The following is a 19035-nucleotide window of genomic DNA, read 5'->3' on the forward strand; positions in this document are numbered from 1 at the left end:
ACTACGGCACACACAAAACTGCTTTTGCTCTTAAGTTCATGGCCAGCTTCATAAGAAATACTGAACAAATGCATACAAATAAATAAATAAAATAACAACAAATTAGGTGAATAAAAAAGGCCAAAAACATCAACTTCCACAAATGCAAACCCCAATACATAAATAACAGTGTGAATTAAATACATCTAGCAATTTCATTAATACAGATTCAAAAACATTATTTTGGCAATATATGAAAAAAAAAATCTCCTTGTCAAATTTGTTAATTTTATAATATCCTCTACTAAAGACAGGTGTTTCAATTTTGATCTCCATGTGCACTTTATTTGTTTGTTTACAGTTTTTCTTTGTGGAACCTCCGACTTATATGTGCGTGAACAACTGACTTATAGGTCGAGGTCAATTCTTTAAAAATAAAAATGAATCGAAGTGACTTTTATTTTGAAAGGGACCCTCTCGGACGCTCCCGTGTCTCGATACTTAGCGGACTTTAGTTGTCCGCTCGCGCACTGCGCATGTGACGCTGAGCCGTGAGCCGCTGACTGTCACCACCGGGACGGTTCTATCGGACATGTCGACCCGCTCGGACCGAGACAGCGGGCCCCGGAGAAAGAGCTCCACAGACGGCCAGCAGCACCGGCAGGTGGCGGAGAAACACAACCGACCCGGCAAGAGAGGTACGAGGCTGCTGGTTCCAGTATTTTAACAGTCTATAGTAACTTCAGAGCCACAGCAATATCAATCTCTACATTATAAAAGTCGTTATGAAGCCGTGGCCTAATATTTTAATGAAAGTATAGTATTATGTCATATCATACAAATCTCTATAATATATTTTTAGTTTTAAAATAGCGATATAGATTGGTGCATCTCCACTGCTTAAGCAGTTTGGATGAGAAACTAATGTACCAAATTTGCATGACACACAAATGAAAAGATTACAATAATATCTTAAAGATCCCATCCAGACATGTTTTAAGACACCTACATACTGCACTGTATACAATTATAATGAGGTTCAATCACTCTGTTCTAAACATATCAAAATGTCATCATCGCCTCATTGAAAAATCCAGAATTTATGAATGTTTAAATACATTTTTGGGTAAATCTATGGGTGTATGGACAAGATCTCACCAAACTGAGATCAAATGAAAGTAAACCTCTTCATGTTCTTCACAGTGCGCGGCTTCGCCAGAGATTCTTCAAGTCTGAGGAGAACCGTGTCGATTGAGGAGAACGTCCCAACGGGTAACTTCATGTTCTTCTGTTTGAGATGATTCTTTTAGTAATGTCTTTTTTAGCCTTTATTTGACGGATGTAAGTGTAGAGGCAGACTGGGAATGTGTGGTGATCGGAGGATGGAGCAACAAGGATTGAATGCAACCAGTGACGTTATGTGTTATGTGTTTTAACCATTTGGAATAGGTGTACATTTTGGTACGTACATCCACGGTGCCCAGAAAATCAATCACAATGACTTTGGTCAACGCCTATGTTTCCATCAGCTCAAAACTTTTAAAACTAATGGCATTATCATTAGCCTCTGTGTGAGGTTTAGCAAGCTTCATGCTAACATGCTAAGCTAAATCAGGCAGCAACCTCCAGTTCTGAAAAGTGAAACCAATTCAGAAGTGCCTTGAACCTGGATTCTCTCTACTGACCAACAGGGGGCTACTCCTCTGGTTGTATAGAAGTCCATGCTTCATGTGTTAAAGCTACATTCTCTCTACTGACCACCAGGGGGCTACTCCTCTGGTTGTATAGAAGTCCATGTTTCATGTGTTAAAGCTACATTCTCTCTACTGACCACCAGGGGGCTACTCCTCTGGTTGTATAGAAGTCCATGTTTCATGTGTTAAAGCTACATTCTCTCTCCTGACCACCAGGGGGCTACTCCTCTGGTTGTATAGAAGTCCATGTTTCATGTGTTAAAGCTACATTCTCTCTCCTGACCACCAGGGGGCTACTCCTCTGGTTGTATAGAAGTCCATGCTTCATGTGTTAAAGCTACATTCTCTCTACTGACCACCAGGGGGCGACTCCTCTGGTTGTATAGAAGTCTATGCTTCATGTGTTAAAGCTCCTCTGGTTGTACAGAAGGTAAAGGTAACAGTGGCAACTTCGATGTCTAAAAAGAATGGTGTGACCATTGCTGCCCTTCATGGTATTTTGGAGGAAATCGTCAGAGTTAAGAAACCCCTTATGAAATATGTCTTTTAGTTACACCGTCCGCCTCGATGAGTCATGAGAGAACACATGACCTGCCCCAGTGGGAAGTCATGTGGGAGATCTTTTATACCTTGAACCTGTAAATGTCCCTGAAGTCACTTATTAATCTGTGAGATGGTCTCACTGCCGTCATCGACTCAGCTCACTCGATGAGTTCAGGAGGAGCTCAGTGTCGAACCCCAACATCCGTCTCAGCTCGCATCAAACACGCCACACAACAAGGATGTTATTGTCAGAAATGTGTTGCAAATCATTGACACCTTTGCAATAATGTCCTACTTTCTGTCTTTGTGAATCTCTATCGCAGGGGATAAAAGACAACCTAGTTTCAGACCCTTTTATAAGTAAAAAGTCCTACAGATACCAGAACTTTTTTTCCTTCCAAGACTATTATATGTAATTATAATTGTGTATCTAAGTTAAGTGTTTTCATCAAAGCAGCAGAAAGTGCTGAGCTCACTCAAACATAAACAAAGAGAGGTAGAGTCTGGACATGACTGGACTCATGGCGTGAAGGCTGCTGCAGTTAACCAGATAAAAGAAACCAACCTCTATTTTAGGCTGCCCCAAGTTAAAGGTTTAACATGCAACGCGTTGAAAAGTCTGAAAAAGACAAAACCTCATCATTTTTAATGAAGGTAGTGGTGTGTTTCATTCGGTCGCCAATATCTGACCTTTAGTCTGCCGGAAGCTGAGCCTAAGTTGATTTTTATTTAGTCTGAAGCCATGTTTTTACCATTTACTGTTTAGATTGTGGTGGTTTTTAGCTTTGTGAAGGGTTATAGACATCAAACTGTAGATATCCATGAAGTTTAGTTTCATTTTCCCAGTTTGAACCAACAGGTCCGTTTGTTTTGGAGAGACCTCGTGGTAAAAAAAAATCAACAACTCCTATGATCCCACGGTACACTTCCCCACATCACCAAACTTTTAGTTTTGATTGAGAGACCTTCAACTGCAGAAAATGACATAATGTGTGTTTAAGTGAAGTGGAAGTCAAATCAGAAAGTTTTGATTAACTTATGATCCACTTCCTGACTTCGGTACAACTCCCCAAACCGTTACACGCTGTGTGATCTGCTGGTGCAATGCAAAGTGACCAGAGGACGAGCATGATGCGGTCCACGTGGTGATGGTGTGCTCATGGTGTGCTCATGGCGTGCTCATGGTGTGCTCATGGCGTGCTCATGGCGTGCTCATGGTGTGTCCAGCTCTGCCGCTGCTGCTGGAGGTGGTCGGGGGTCCGGAGCGCCTTCCTGCAGACGAGGAGTTCCAGGAAATGCTGAGAGGGAAACTGCGCATTCTGCAAGCTGACAGCACCGAGGTCAACGCTCTGTTCACGGTGCGGCTGCTGCTGACACACACACACACACACACACACACACACACTCCTGGCATTTGAAGCAGGACTAAAGTCCACTTCCTCCATGAATTATGAATGAATCCAGTTGTAAAAGCTGTCTGCTTGCTGTTCTGGATTCTAGTAAAGTTTTGTGTTGAAAATAGTTATGTTATATTAGTTATGTTTTGACCTCAACATAACTATTTTCAATTTATCTAAATATCCTGTTAGAAGTTACTGGTTCTTCACTTTGTTTCATCTATTCGCATCAGGAATCTCAATGTCCAGAAAAACTGCTTCATGTGGAAAATTACATGTCAAAAAAATATTATAAAAAAGATGCCAAAACTTGAGGGTGAAGCTTGAAACATTCTTTTTAAAAGTGTAATCATGTATTAAACTTGTTTCTTTCCACTCTGTTTCTAGGAGCTGTCTACTCATCTTATCTCCATCAACAGTGAAGAGAAAGTTATTTTTGTGTCGTTCAAAACATTTGAGGAAATATGGAAGTTCACCACATATTACACAATGGGTAGGTTTGGAACGCAGTAGTAGGTGTAGTGCCTCGGAGTGTGATTTCAACCTTAATATTTACAATAAGGCAATACAAGCAGAAGATAATCATAGTTGTATTTAGAGCTGAGGCCAGAGGTTACGGGTCAGAACTCAGTGGACTCGTTCACATCTCCTCTCCTGCAGGGTTCCTGGGTCAGTGCATGGAGAATCTGTTGTGGGACCAGAAGTTCTGGCTCAGCTCTTTGGAGGAGGACGTCGCCATCGAGGTTTCCGTTCAGGAGGACACTCTCAACCTGCTCTACAAAGGCATCCTCATGCAGGAAGGTATGAAGGGATTCAGTCTTTTGAGTTGCTCTGCAATCAATTCAAAGGCGTGCCGAGCCGCCCTCCTGCACAAAGGGACACGCCCACTTCCTTGAGTTCTAATAGCGAGCAGCCACAGAGGCTCATACTCGGGGGAGGAAGCGGAGAACATGGTCTCGAGATGATGTTACTTCAATCACCTTAAAAAACAATGTACAGGATAAACGTTGGAATAATTTTCACAGAGTTAATATTATCTTCCTCTGAAGTAGTAATATCTCATCATTTTGGAGCGTAATTACTAGCCGTAGCCAGTAGAGTAGGAGCAAATATTAAGAATAAAATCTATCAAGAGTAAAACATCTAGAGTATCCAGAGTAAAACAGCGTAACCACGCCCACCACTGTTAAGTTAAGTTCTGTTTCCTCCGCCATGAAACTTCTCGCTACGTTGGAATGAGTTGAGGTTTTTTTTGGACATAAGAGAGCTGAAGGGAGTTGAATCCAATTCTATATAGAACGAGTAAGTTATCATCATGTAGAGTTACATATAAACACTCAGAATAATTAACTCTGAGGCAAGAGTACATTTTACTCTTTTTAGACTATTTCTTAGGATAAAGCCTTTTTTCAATTTAAGTAAAATTTACTCTGTGGTGAGAAATGATTTGGGTTAAAATAAGCACGCTTCTTGTATAAAGAGTGTCAATATGGTCCTTAAACTTTGCATCCCAGTCTGTTAAAACTTGTGAAGACGATGAGATTAGAGGAGTGTACAAATCAGTCTCGTATCAGATGACTCATCCAGGCTGAGATGTTTTATCATTAATTATCAATGAAATACAGGAGTGTTCACATCTTGACATTGACCCGAGGAAGACCCACTGTGGTTGTAACATATCAGTCATGTCCACATGAAATAAAGGCAGTGTATTTATTCTTTTATTCTTTTATTCATAACTTGGGCCATATTTTCCTCTTTCTCCTCATCAAACGACACAGACTTAGATGCACACTGCCAGCTTGATTATTTACATTACGACAGAAAGCAGTAGAGTAGTACTTGAACACATGTAACAGAGTAAATATAACTTATTACTGCCCACCTCTGCCCTCGATTACCTCAAAATGATTTTGTAAATTAAAAATAATCAAAAATAATGAATATTTTAATATTTATACTGATATTTCCCAAACACACACTCTCTTGCGTGTCCTCAGGTTCATTGTTTGCTAGTTGTAGCACCAACCAGATGTTTGACAGCTCCACCTCTGGAGGTGACCTGTACCTGGAGCAGGGAGACATAGCCCAGTTTGAGCCTCCCTTCCTGGGCTCGGGGTGGACTGTCCTCTGCCTGGCCGATGGAGCCCGAGGCACCGCCCCTAAACCGGGTCTCGAGCCGGTGGTCCCGTTTCATCAGTAAGTCCCGCCCACACAAAGGGCTGGTCACTCTGGTCCGAGACCCGACAGGAGAGGATATGAGGCCCTCACATGATCCAATCTGTCCACAGATGGTTTCTCAAATCCTGTGCAGAGAGCACTTTAGTTGGTGATGGGAAGCCCTCCTGTGACTTCCCTCTGCCGTTTGGTAAGTGCAGTAACATCCGTCTATGTCATGGTCAGTGTGGACTGAAAGCTGTGGGACATCTCGTCTCATATTGTCCTCCTCCTCCTCCTCCTCTGTTAATCAGCCAGAGGAACCTGTCTGGCTACAGTGGAGTACGATGCCGAGGGCCCGGATGAGCTGAGCGTGGCCCCTGGTGATCGCATCATCATCGTGGGACTTCTGGTGTCTTGTTTCGATTGGTTCACAGGGAGGAAGGAGGCGACAGGAGAAGTGGGTCTAGTCAAGACAAGCCTGGTGGAACCGTACACTGACATTAATGAGTGAGTGTATCGCCAACATTACTGTGGAAGATAGTTTTATAACAGAGTATATTTAAGTACTGTATCTTACTCTACTCTTGTCACCCTTCCAGCTCAGCAGATATTTTTCTAGATGGAGAGGATGGGACATTCTTCAGTCTGGAAGAGGACAAAGTCATAGAAGAAACAAATGCCTTATTGAAGAAGAAATCTCAAAATGATATTGGTTATAACTACAAACTTGGTGAGGCACTGATTTACACACACTGATTTACACACACTGATTTATACAGATGTGTCGAAAAAAGTTATCCAAAATATGTTTTGTTTTCTTATAAAAACCATGTATTCGGTCTCTGCTCTGTTATCATGCTAACATGCTCACACTGAAAATGCTAACATGTGGTGAGTATCACGTGTCATGGTATGTTTACCATTTTAGTTTAGCATGTTTTATTCATCAGTTGCTGAGGTTTTACGGTGTTTTCTCATTCACTTTCTTGCACTTTGTGTCGTTCCATCTCAGATATGATCAGTGACCAAGAGGCGGAGGAAAAAACATCACGTAAGTATTGGCACCTGTGGTACATGTCATTTAACTCTTATTTATTTCGTCTGTATGTCATCCTTTTTTCCAACAATTACTCTTTCACAGTCAGCTCTTCAAGTAAAGTGAATGCTCTGCAGACTGACGTGAAGACAAATATTCAGAGGTTTCTCGATCGAGGACGAGACTCATTGCCTTCCACGGTGACCTCGAACGGGACTCGAGCGGACTCTGTCTTGGCTCCAGAAGCAAAAAGCCCAAGTCCTTCCTGTTTCACTGTTCACCCAGTTGTAGAAGGAGACAACAACACTGAAATATTCGTTTCGCTTTTCTCTTTCTTGGGTGGACGAGACTACAAAATAGAGTTTAAAACGCTGTACGGACTGAGTCCTGAACTCCTGGCCTCGTCTACCTTCACCGGTCATTCGGACGAGGACGAGCTGATCGCCTTCCTGGGTGTCGCCAGGGAAACGGCCAGGAAGAAGCGACTCCTTTGGTCTCAGACTCGTCTGTGCTTCCTGCTGGGTAAACTCTGTGCTGGAAGGTCAAAGTTCAGCCAGGCCCGGGTGTACTTCGAAGAAGCCCTCAGCGTGCCAAGAGAAGGCTTCGCGGACCTCCGGCTGTTGGCCAGCATCTACTCCAACCTGGTCCCCATATACCTTTTACAGAAAAATACCGAAAGTTTCTTCGCTCTGACAGAGCGACTTGCTGCCCTGCTATTGGGGATCCCCGACTGCCTGGAATGTTTAGAGGACAACTCCGCTCTTAAATACATCCTCAAGAAAGCTGTTCTGTCCCACAACAGGATGGTAGAGGTCCGGGCTTGTCATCTCTTGGCGAAGCACCACTGGACTCACGGTGAAGGAGTACAAGTGGTTCCTTACCTTGAGAGAGTGCTTGTTCTTTGTACTGAAGCTCAAAGGACATGGGGCATCGCTCCCAGTCATGAATACCTCGCCCTGGGAAGGCTCTACAGCGAACTCCGACTTCCCCACCTCAGTGTCAGTTCAGCCAACAGAGCTTCTCAGCAGCCCTCTGCTCCACTGACGGACTGCCTGAGCAGCATGCTTCTACTGTTGGACAATGTCAACAGACTGAATGGCACCACCGAACAGGAAGCCACCATCCCACCTCAAGGGGTTCCATATTTACACCGAGCCCTCTCTTCTATCAAACTCCAAGAAGGAGGAAGTGATCAGCACCATGTTTTGAGCCATCAGCTTACCGTTTGTCTGTGCCAACTCTTTTGCAAGCACAGAATGGTTGGACACGCTATCGGACACATGCGCACTCTCATCGACAGGAATTCACCCTCGCAGCGACACCCCATCTCAGTCCCGGAAAGAAACGGTACCCTCATCTGGCTGGCATGGCTTCACATTGACTACAAGCAGCCGGATGTTGCTTTGGATATCCTGGAAGCTGTCCTCGCTTCCATGCCAGAGCACTGCACTAGCCCTCAGGAAGGTTGGTGGGTTCATGTGGCTTGATGTGTTTGTGAAAATGAAAAAGTTGAACATTGAAGTTGTGTGCTCACTGCCAGCTATCAATGTTAATTGAATTACTTCCGGATTCAAGGCTCAACGTATTATGATCTAAACATATGATTGATTGAAATACAATAGATTGTGTGAGAAGGAAGACAAACACTGATTTAAAACAAGCTATTTCATAACAGTTAAAGTTAACATGTTTCAAATAACACACAGGAGTGGTCCTCAACATGCGTGGCATCACACTGCGGTGCATGGGTGACCTCCGGAGGGCGGCAGAGAGCTACCAGGCTGCTGTGGACATCTGCCAAGAGTATGAGGACATGCCCAACTGGGCTGTAGCTCAGGCTAATCTGGGTAAGAAAGGATATGCTTCTGCAAGGGAGACACTAGCGGCAAAAAACAGGGTTTTCATGCACTGGTCAATTTCAAGGATTTTATATTTTTGCTTAATGGAAAGAAAACATCAAAAACACACAGCGAGGTGTTTATTTTGCTACTTTGTCTCTTTGGGTCTACAGATATCTCTTACATTTACCAAAAGTTACAATTAGATGATGCCTCATTTGCATACTTAAAGTTAGAAAACATATTGTCTTAACGTAAGTAATTCACTTGGGAGGTTTCATCTATCCACCTGTTGTATCTTCAAAACGTTTGTAATTTTAAAATACATATATTTTTTCTCAGAATTGAATTGAGACTCAGGGTTTGTTTATGTATCATTAATACACTGATTTGTACAACATGTATTATTCCCCTTCATACATGATTCTTTCAATAAACTCTGACTCTAACAATGACTCTGCTTCTTCCTCGTGAAGGGCTGTTATGTCTGAAGTGCGGAGCTAAAGGACTGGCGCAGAGACATCTGACCGAAGCTGTGCAGCTCTTCTCTGAGCTGGATGAAGAAGGCCACGAGGCGAACTTCATCACCGTGCTGCTGGAGCTGGGTCAGCACTACGTCAAGCAGCACCAGCTGGACTTTGGGAAAGGGTGCCTCGAATGGGCTCTGCTGCTGGCCATCAATGCCAACCTGTTAGACTGTAAGTGTGGAAGTCACGCACACCGTGTCTTTTTTATTATTGAGCTTGAATCAATAAATTGGACTGGACTTTCACTCCTTGCCAGGCCAGCTCACTGCAACCAGACGCCTGTGCCATCTGTATGGGAGTGAGAGTCCAGACCAGACCCAGTGCATCATCTACAGCCAGCACCTGGTCCAGCTGCTGACACACACTGGAGACCGAGGACAGGAGGGAGATGCACTGGAAGCCATCAGCCAGCTATACCTCACTCTGGGCACAGAAAGGTGTGTGTGTGTGTTTACCTGTACACCTGTCTTTGTGGGGACCCGTGTGTTTGAGACCCTCAAGAGTGAGGACATATTTTATAGACAGGACGTTTTTGTCAGTCCTCACTTTTCAAAGGGTTTGAGGGTTCAGATTAGGATTAGGATCAGGGTAGAGTAAATGGAATTATGTCAATGTGTTTCCTTACAAAGATATAGGGATGTGTGTTTGTGTGTGTAACTGAAATAGAGCCAATATAAAATGTTCTTATGCTCTTAGATACCCCTGTCGTTTTCAATAAAACAGCTTATTTTAGTAGCATTTGTTTTTCAAAGGCTACTATGCCTTTGCAACCATGCTGAAAAGGAACCACTGCTGTTAGTTTGAAGATGTTGATGAGTTTAACTTTGAGTCGACCATTTGACACTTAAGCTGCCGCACTAATCTGCACTGCCACCTGTGGTCACTTTTGATACTTAACTAATATAGGTCTCTGAATGTGTTCAGGGCTTACAGAGCAGCTCTCGACTACACCAAGACCAGTCTGGGTATTTCCATCGACCTGGGCTGCCGAGAGAAGGAAGCGTACGGCTGGCTGCAAGCGGGAAAGATCTACCATCTGGTGGACCAGATTGAACTCGTGGACCTTTACGTTCAGGTCTGAGAGCAGATGTTTGGACATCAAAGCTATTGTGATAATGTCTATCAGTTGTGGCACAATCTACTAAACTAACAGTTTCACGTAGGAACTAAGAAAAGTAAAAATCGGTGTTTTCGTTTCTGTCATTGTCAGGCAGCTCAGGATGTCGCTCTCAGTACCGGAGACACCGGGTTCATCCTGAAGCTTCTGGAAGCTGCAGGAGATATTTTCTTCAACAGCAGCCTGGAGCGGGACAAGGCGATCACCTTCTACAGGGTGTGGACCGGATAAAACACTGAGTCGAGACAAATGTTTAAACATGCTACTTTACTGTTACCTCACCATTAAGCATCACTTCTATTCCCGTCATCATCATTATGGCCGCATGCTTTATATGAATCCCAGTGAGTTCTGACGTAAGTTTAGACTATTTGTCCATATTTTAGAGCAGGGGGCGACTCCTCCGGTTGCAAAAACAAGTTTGATTGAATAAAAGATAAAATTATGTTACTTTCATGTCACTTCTGGTTGCAAAAAATCAAGATGGGGACGACCAGAAACCAAGTTGGTCACAGATAAAACACGATGATTGATGACATTGTGACACATCCACTTCCTTATACAGTCTATGGCCTTTTTGAGCTATAACAGTATTAATATTATTTTTAGATATGATGGTCAAAATAAAGAAAATAAGAAGCCTACTATATCATTGTGTTTCTCTGTGCATCCCCATGTAGGACCGTGCTCTGCCCATCGCAGTGAAGAGCAGCAATGTGCGTTCCAGGCTGAGGTTGTGCAATAAGTTGACTGAACTGATGCTCAGTCTTAAACTGTATGAGGAAGCTCTGGAGTTTGCTCAGACGGCACTGGACATCAGCATCACACTGGGTACGGGAAACCTCCAACGCAAAGTTTAGAATGTTCTGTTAGTTCAGGATTAAAATTTATGGTTATATTTACCCTTAATTTAAAATAAGACATGGTCAATTACTGTAATCCATCAGTACGACATTGACTGTATGTAGAAAGACCTACTTTAGGTGCTTTTACAAGCCATCATTCTGTAGATTTGAATGCATCTGTGGAATAGTTCATTGGAAGTCCACAAAGTCCAGAAAATGTACACGATTGTGCGGTTTTCATAAAATAAACAAAATACTGATGATTCAGCTAATTGCCAACAGTGGAACTTAAAATGATAAGTTTATCCTGATGGTGGGGAAAAAATAAAATGGAAAAGGTTTCGTCCTTTTGTAGCCTGAATGAGCTCAACAGATTGATTGTAAATCGATACGTTTCTTTTTTTTTAGATATCTTATGCAAGAGGAACGTTCCTGACTGGTTCGTCCTCTTGGGACCATACTTTACTAATTTCATGCCCATCAGATTACAGATTGTGTGAAAGTAAAAATTTGGCAACAACAACCTACTAGCTTTTGGCCATTTGAACAATGAAAACAATTTGTGAGCCTTTGAACCATGAATACCTGTATGAAATGTCATCTTAATCTGGCCAGTAGTTGTTGGTATGTGTTGCTCTGAACCTGCAGTACAAATGCTAATTGATGAGTGAATTTACAGATATCCTGAAGAGTTTGAAGTTATGAGTTATAATAGACTAAGTGTGTCTAACTGTGTGTGATTGTAAATACAGGTGAGCGTCTGAATGAGCGAGTGGCTTACCATCGTCTGGCCTCTCTGTACCACTGTCTGGACCAGTATGAACTGGCTGAACACTATTACCTGAAGACCCTGACCCTCTGTCCAACACCTCTGCTGTTTGATGAGGAAACACTGTACTACGCTAGGGTGTACCAGACGCTGGGGGACATCATGTTCTATGACTTGAAGGTAAGGGATTAAATGATAGGAATGTCAATCTGATAAAATCTGCAAAATATGTATCAACATGTATGCAGCTTCATTTACACAGTAAGAAGGAATGCACAAACGGGACTTCTGGTTCCTAGTTGAGTCCCTGAGATGAGCTGTTAGATGTCATGTTAGCTTGAAAGCTAGTTACCAAAACACCCAATAGTCACCTGGGGTTTGTCCAGAGTTATACCATATTTTACGGTACAGACAAGGAAACAGAAAACTGGTGGCTGTATGTTTTAATTTAAAAAGTTACTGAATTTCTTTTTTTTCATTTGGGATATTAAATTAAATAGTTTCCTCAGGACAAAAAAAAGCTCATACAATACTGTATCTGTCAAGTCTTGGCTATTATGGACTTGAAACACAAAGCATGTTAGCATTACCACTGCACTATTAGCATAGCATACACCAGCTAGCCCCAGCACTAGCTAGCTAGGTTGCTTAGCAAGGAACTTCCATTCAGAGCTACCAACTCTCACGGTTTCGCCGTGTGACACACGCTATGTCATGTTTTCACACGCTCACACGCCACAAAAAAAAAATCTGAGGCGCGTTCGTTTCTTTTCAATCTCCCCAACGATAGATAGCGCTAAGGAGCGCATCTGTAAACCCCGTCGACAAAATCTCACGCCAAGGTTTTTTGAAAAGTTTGCAGCTCTGCCATCATTCACAGAAACAACAAGCCTGTTTGTGATCTACTTATTGGAAAAGAATGACCAGCCAACTTCTTTAAGTGTCCAGATGAGCTAAGCTAATAAGCCAGTTATAGTGAGCACAGACACAATACTTGCTAATTAGTGCTTATTTATACATCAAATAATACTAGGATTTTACTCACCAGCAAAAACTACAGCACAGACCTCTTCGGATTACAGTTGTCAGAGAGACCAAACTGTAATTTTGTTCCAGGCTGTTTTTTTTGTTAAAAAAAAGTTAAATGACCAATAAAGTGACTAAATTACACATTTTTTAAAGGGAAATACATTTTGCTGTCATCTCCACAGGACCCATTTGACGCTGCAGGCTACTACCACCTGGCGCTGGCTGCAGCCATGGATCTGGGCAACAAGAGGTCTCAGCTGCAGCTGTGCACCCGCCTCGCCACCATCTATCACAACTTCCTAATAGACCGGGAGCTCTCGCTCTTCTTTTACCAGAAGGCTCGGGCCTTTGCTGCAGAGCTGAACGTAAGGAGGATAAATATATCACCAGAGCAGCAGTACACCAGCACCCCGCCGTACAAGATCACCGGGCAATAGGACAGAGACTTTGGGTCAAGTCTTTGTTTTACAAGAAAAATTAACTTTTTCTAAGAACTTCAGCAGATTTTTTTGGTACAGAAATTCATGTTTCAGGAAGAAGCCTTGTGAATTTGTATGACTTAAGAATACACAACAGATTCAACTGTTCCCAGAAACCCCATTTTTAGGACTTCACTTGGAAGAGATTATTATAATTATTATGGGAAACTGTGTTTGTTCAAAAATGAATGATTCAACTTCACTCAGGGTTTTGAAAATGTACTAAACCAGAAAAACAGAGAAAACTTTCACGAATTATGATATTTTCTCTAAAAAAATTGGATAGATGTTTCACTTATGAATTCTTCTTTTTCTGTTTTTTTTTTGTAATTCTTCTAAACAAGAAAAAAGGCATGCTGGTTATAACTCATCACTCATGAACACAAGTACATCATCTGCATATAATGAAATTGTATGTGTCCGGGTACTTGTTTGAATTCCCTTATGCTGGTTGCTTATCCAGAGACGGGACACAGAAGTTAGATCACATGGGAAATGTACAACATGACAGCCATGAGGCAATAAAATGATGGAAAATAAATCAGTGGAAATACTGCGTCATTAGTACTCCCAAAGTCAAACGCTTCATGACTTCTGGTAATGTCCCTCTTGAAGTGTTGAGTTCAATGACTACAGTGTGTAAAGATGTCTTTAGGGTTGTTTTTTTAATCTGTAAAACAATATCAGTAACATGCAACCTGTGAGTATCAGAATAATTCATCAGGGTTTTATCCACAGAATAAAACAAAGTAAAATATGTTATTATACATCTTCCTACATCAAAATAGATTAAGTATTTTTTTGCTATTTTGTCTGATGATGAACAAACTAAAATGCATAACATGTATTAAAGGTATGATGGAAGATTTTCTTGCCCTCAGGAGGATAAAAATAGTTAATAGCTGATACGATCTGTTTATGAAAGGTTTACACATTACCAGGAGCTGATTAACATGTTATTCTGAGCTGCAGAGATAGAATATGTCTGTAAGAGCAACAATGCGTTTAAGAAACAAGACACAGGACGACCCCTGCTGTGTATGTTGGTCTGTTTCTGTCTCAGCATGCAACGTGAACCACCTGAACAAACACATCTCTGCTCGAGGTTGTAGACACGTTTTTAAACGAGGAAAGGAGCAGATGTGGGTTTGCTCCCTTGGAAGAGGATGGAAATATCCTCACGGGATTATGCACCTCTAATGAGAGACGGTTACTGAATGACCTCAACTCCAATCTACACTCAATTAGTCTGGAAGAATTTGACAGCTGAACCGCTGAACATGTTGCACGACGGCCAACGAAGCAGTGGAGGAGTCTTCCTCGTAGCCGTGAAATGATGTGAAGTCACGTTTGTCTGCAGAGGCTGAGCGGCTGTAACGGTGCTCACCACAAAGACGAACACAAGCCAGATTCTAAACGTTTAACAAGTTCTTACACAGCAAACGAAACCACAGTCTGCGATCCACAACCGCAGCGCCACGGAAGAAGCAAGCAACCGAAGATTAACCAAAGGAACGCGCCAAGAGCACATTCCAGCGTGGCCCAACCGGTATTGAGCCATAAAGACACAACACATGGGTCCACTGCAAACAGGAGCTGTTAATAGCTCATTTGACATACTTTTAATGGTGGCAATACGCAACTGAAATGTGTGTCATCATATTGGTTTATCATATTGGTAGAAGTACTTTTCACAACAAGAAACATCTGAGATCCACTTGATCCAAATACAAGTGGAGACATAGATGGCTTTTAAATTACAGGAGAAGGGAGAACCAGCCAAGTAATTGTAGCTGAAATTATGAATGATATTGCAACCCAACTGGACATGAATTGGTTTTAAGATTTCAGAAAGTCACCAGTTTTTGTTTTCTTTCAGGAACAGTAGAAATACGCCTTTCAAGTTACAAAGTGGTACCAGGAGACTTGTGTGTATTTGATTGACCCTTGCGTTTGTTTTTATGTGGTTATTATTATTATTTGATCACTTTCATGATCACTGGACGGACGGTGCACAGCGATAGTTTGGGTTTAGGCCTGGAGTGCTTTATTAATGAGTCATAATGTGTCAAATAGTCGGATACATATTACCAAGTACTGTCTGCATCCCTCCATGACTTTCATAAACTGAGTGTCGCTGCTGAACAAGGCGTCTTGTGTTCTCTCAGGTTACAGACTGCTTCAAATAAACACAACCACGGCTGGGTGAGAACCACATGTCTCTGTCGACACCCCTCTTGTCTGTCCAAACAAACTTGGACACTCGTCTTTCTGGAGATATGACCCCCCCCCCCCCACCGGTGACCGTCAGCCTGTCAGATGGAAGTAAGAATTAAATACAGCCTCACATCTGTAGAGAGCGTGTCGGTGGGAGGGGTCGGACAATATACTGCTATCCATGTGAGAAGCTGCTTAAAGTCACAGAGAGAAACAGCATTTTTGCTTCGTGAGGTCATTTTGGACCCAAAGGGAAATGTCTCTTTTTTATAACCTGAGTCTTGTATTTGTAGTTTTGACCGTCGCTCTTGGCTGCTATGATAACATCAGCTTCATTTACCTTCATTCACGCGATGACTGTGAGACTGTGAGTGCACGAGGCACTTTAAAAAAAAACGGTTTGGACATATTATCCAAACCATCTTAAAGTGAGGCTTTGGAATTTTTGCAAATATAAATACAAGCAATAAAACACACCCGAGACTAATTTGATACACTCATGGGTTTAGCTGAGACCGACTTTGTCTGCCCGTTGGTACATTTCCACAACACTTAATTCCATCAGTACAACAGTCATGTCGTACTCTGCTGAGAACACTTTGTCTTTTTAAAGAAATAGGTTAAAAAGTTGGGATGAACTCTTTTCTCTTGGCGAATTAGATGAGAGGATCGACACCGCCAAATAGCAAATAGCAACGGCTACAAAATACACTTATTGGTTGCCCGGGGGTAGTTGCCAGGAAAATCCCGGTAAAAACACAAAATGGCGTACTTACATATTAATAAGTAATGAAGAGCATTACCTTCAAACAAATCGAGGCTAGCTTTTGCCTTTTGACTCCAGTCACTATGCCAAGCTAGGCTAACTTGCAACTAGCTGTACAAACTTATTGATTCTGAACCAAACCACGATCTTTTCCGAAAACCCCACGAAGCTGTTTCTTGTAAACATGGAAGTTTATTTTGAAAAAATATTTTGCATGTAAATCGACAGGTGAAAAACTGATTCTGAAGTGTATGAAGTCTTTAAGGCATAGAGGTATCGACCAAGCTACAAAATTTGAACTCTTTGTTAAGAGTTAGATTTTCCTCTAACTCTTAACAAAAGAGAAAATATATTTCACAAATGTCAAGATATTCCTCTAACAAAAATGTTTTTTTTCTTGATGAATTATCTCCAATAACCGTTGCGCTTCTCAACGTTATGCTGCCATCAATTCAACTCAACACCTTCATCATAAATGTTTCAAAGTAAACGTTTTACAAATGTACCACTGCATTGACGAACACATTGTAGCTTTTCCAGACCAAACATTTCCTGTGGTCCTTATTCACGGATGTATGTTGATAACGGGATACTGGACTCAAAGATGGCGTCCATTCCTTCCAACCGAAGTTGTAAATCCCTCCATGAGTTTTTACTGATCCGATGTGAGTCCGGCACAGGGCTGTCGTATGTGTACAGATTGTAAAGCCCTCTGAGGGTAATTTGTACTTGTGATTTGGGGCTATACAAAATAAACTGAATTGAATTAAAAACACCAAATAATTTTCTCTCTTCCTGGTTGTTGTTTTTCTAGCCAAGGTTTTACTGACACTGAATATTCATAATGCACTCGTTGAAATAGTAATAAAATACATATAAATGTTCTTGTGTTGCTGATGGAGGTGTGTGTCAACTGTTTTACAAATGGAGGTTTTTATAAAGGAGGTCTGTGGGCAAATGGACCCCAGAGGATTTCTTGGTCTGAGTACAGTCATAAGCCACAAAGTGTCAGCAGGACTGACCTTCATGCCACATCAAACTCTGCCTCACATTGTTTTCTGTAATATTTCAATCAGGACTTGTTTTGGAGTTTAACAATAATTTATTACAATTGCATGTATTTGAAGGGTGCAAAGTCTTTGGCCAGTGTTGCCTGGAGTGGAGGAGGGTCGCATCGGTTTATTCTGTAATGACAACTGACGGCAGCAGGGAGGAGAACATATTTTAAAAGTTTGACACCAGCGCTGTGATTGGCTGCCGGAAACTGCGCCGACTCTGATTGGTTCATTTAACATACACACTGTGAGAGTTAGAGACTAAGCTCGTGAATGAACCACAGAGTAAAGAGTGTCTTCTTACTGAACTTCTGCTTGGGCTTCATTAAATGAAACATTTTATTTTGAGAGGGGAACACTCTGGTGATGAGAACACAGTTTGTCTTGAGAAAACGAGGTGAGAAATAAATATACATTTAGCCACAGTTGCTCTAGCTTTCCTTTTCTCACAGGAAGTGGAAGAAATAAAGTTGGAATCACCTCTGAAGTGAACTGTAAAGCACCTTTAAAAGTAGCGTGTGTGTATGTGTGTGTGTGACTGCATGGTCTGGTCGTCTTAAATTGCCCTTACAAGGGGACAGTATGAAAGCACGTCCACACATCACCAGTCTGCACCAAAGAATGACTTCATGTTTTGGAAAGAAAAGGGGAAAAAAAGAAAGGTAGCGCGCATGAAGCCGAGTTCTGTCTCTGGGATTCAAGAATATTAGCAGTGAGGCCGACAAGCGTATACCTGGTACATTTTAAACATCTGCAAATTCTACATTTCCCCATATACGGAAAGTTTAAAGTTACTACGCGCAACTGTCATATTGTGATGATTTTGGCGGCCTCTGTGGGCAAAGGTGGTAGTGTTTTAGAGCGTCAGACTCTTTAGAAAAGCTCTCATCTTACTGCAGCAGATATATTGACAGTCTGCTTCGCCCAGTCCTGGTTCTGGTTCTGCTGTGCTCCTCTTCCCTCCGGCAGGATTAGCAATACGGCCTGAGCCTCCAGCGGCGTGGTGTCGGCTCCCAGCGGAGTTTCTGGTCAACCCGTCGGATTTTATCTGATTTAGCTCAGAAATCCAATCCGGTGACGACTATTAAGAATAATATAGAAACAGCCAATCTCCTCTCCGAGGGTCTGGTGTGCTTACGAAGGTCGTCTAGAGGCATCCATATTAATTTGAGACAATGACTTCATTAGCAGTAAAATATTCCTAACTGTGACACTATAAGAACAATCCAAAAAGGACAGTAAAAAGTGTACAACTAATGGCGGCGTTGCTGTTTAACAGGATGCATGGCATCAATTTAAATTCATAGAAAATGCTCGGTGCGTTTAGGGAACTCTGTAGTTCTAGAACTTAAACGGCCTCCATCATTACTGGGCCTACGAGACCTGCCAGAAGTGTCTGAAGGCCGGATGTGACCTGAACGTCTCATGCTGAGGTCATACGCGGTAACAGCGGCGCGGCCAACATCTGCGGAGGAGCTCCGGAGCCACGCCCCCACAAAGGCAGCTGCCGCCCACACCCCGCCCACACCCCGCCCTCTCTCCGGCCGGCCTCACTGCTCTCACACAGCCAGACTCTCTCCACTG

At 42.3% G+C, this 19035-nt stretch overlaps 1 protein-coding gene across 1 annotated transcript; it reads left to right on the top strand.

Annotated features, from left to right (window-relative positions):
• Positions 1 to 571: 571 nt before the first annotated feature.
• Positions 572 to 13371, top strand: LOC137792381 (SH3 domain and tetratricopeptide repeat-containing protein 1). The gene is made up of 19 exons (XM_068588045.1): positions 572 to 677; positions 1183 to 1251; positions 3444 to 3574; positions 4001 to 4106; positions 4274 to 4414; positions 5614 to 5812; positions 5905 to 5981; positions 6085 to 6280; positions 6373 to 6503; positions 6786 to 6828; positions 6928 to 8273; positions 8516 to 8656; positions 9124 to 9345; positions 9431 to 9611; positions 10099 to 10249; positions 10385 to 10507; positions 10972 to 11122; positions 11889 to 12085; positions 13117 to 13371. The coding sequence occupies exons 1-19, from the start codon at positions 572 to 574 to the stop codon at positions 13369 to 13371; spliced, it is 3966 nt and encodes a 1321-aa protein (XP_068444146.1).
• The last annotated feature ends 5664 nt before the right edge of the window (positions 13372 to 19035 follow it).

This window comes from Clinocottus analis, unplaced genomic scaffold, assembly GCF_023055335.1.
Source record: "Clinocottus analis isolate CAN_PGR_092001 unplaced genomic scaffold, fCliAna1.0.p SCAF_21, whole genome shotgun sequence".
Taxonomy (NCBI): Eukaryota; Metazoa; Chordata; class Actinopteri; order Perciformes; family Cottidae; genus Clinocottus; species Clinocottus analis.

What these genes read in the sequence shown, in the direction of transcription:
- LOC137792381 (XM_068588045.1), top strand. Translation starts at nt 572, where the DNA reads ATGTCGACCCGCTCGGACCGAGACAGCGGGCCCCGGAGAAAGAGCTCC. An exon ending in CCGGTGGTCCCGTTTCATCA is followed by an intron (nt 5,813 to 5,904) that starts GTAAGTCCCGCC and finishes ATCTGTCCACAG; the next exon opens with ATGGTTTCTCAAATCCTGTG. An exon ending in CAATGCCAACCTGTTAGACT is followed by an intron (nt 9,346 to 9,430) that starts GTAAGTGTGGAA and finishes ACTCCTTGCCAG; the next exon opens with GCCAGCTCACTGCAACCAGA.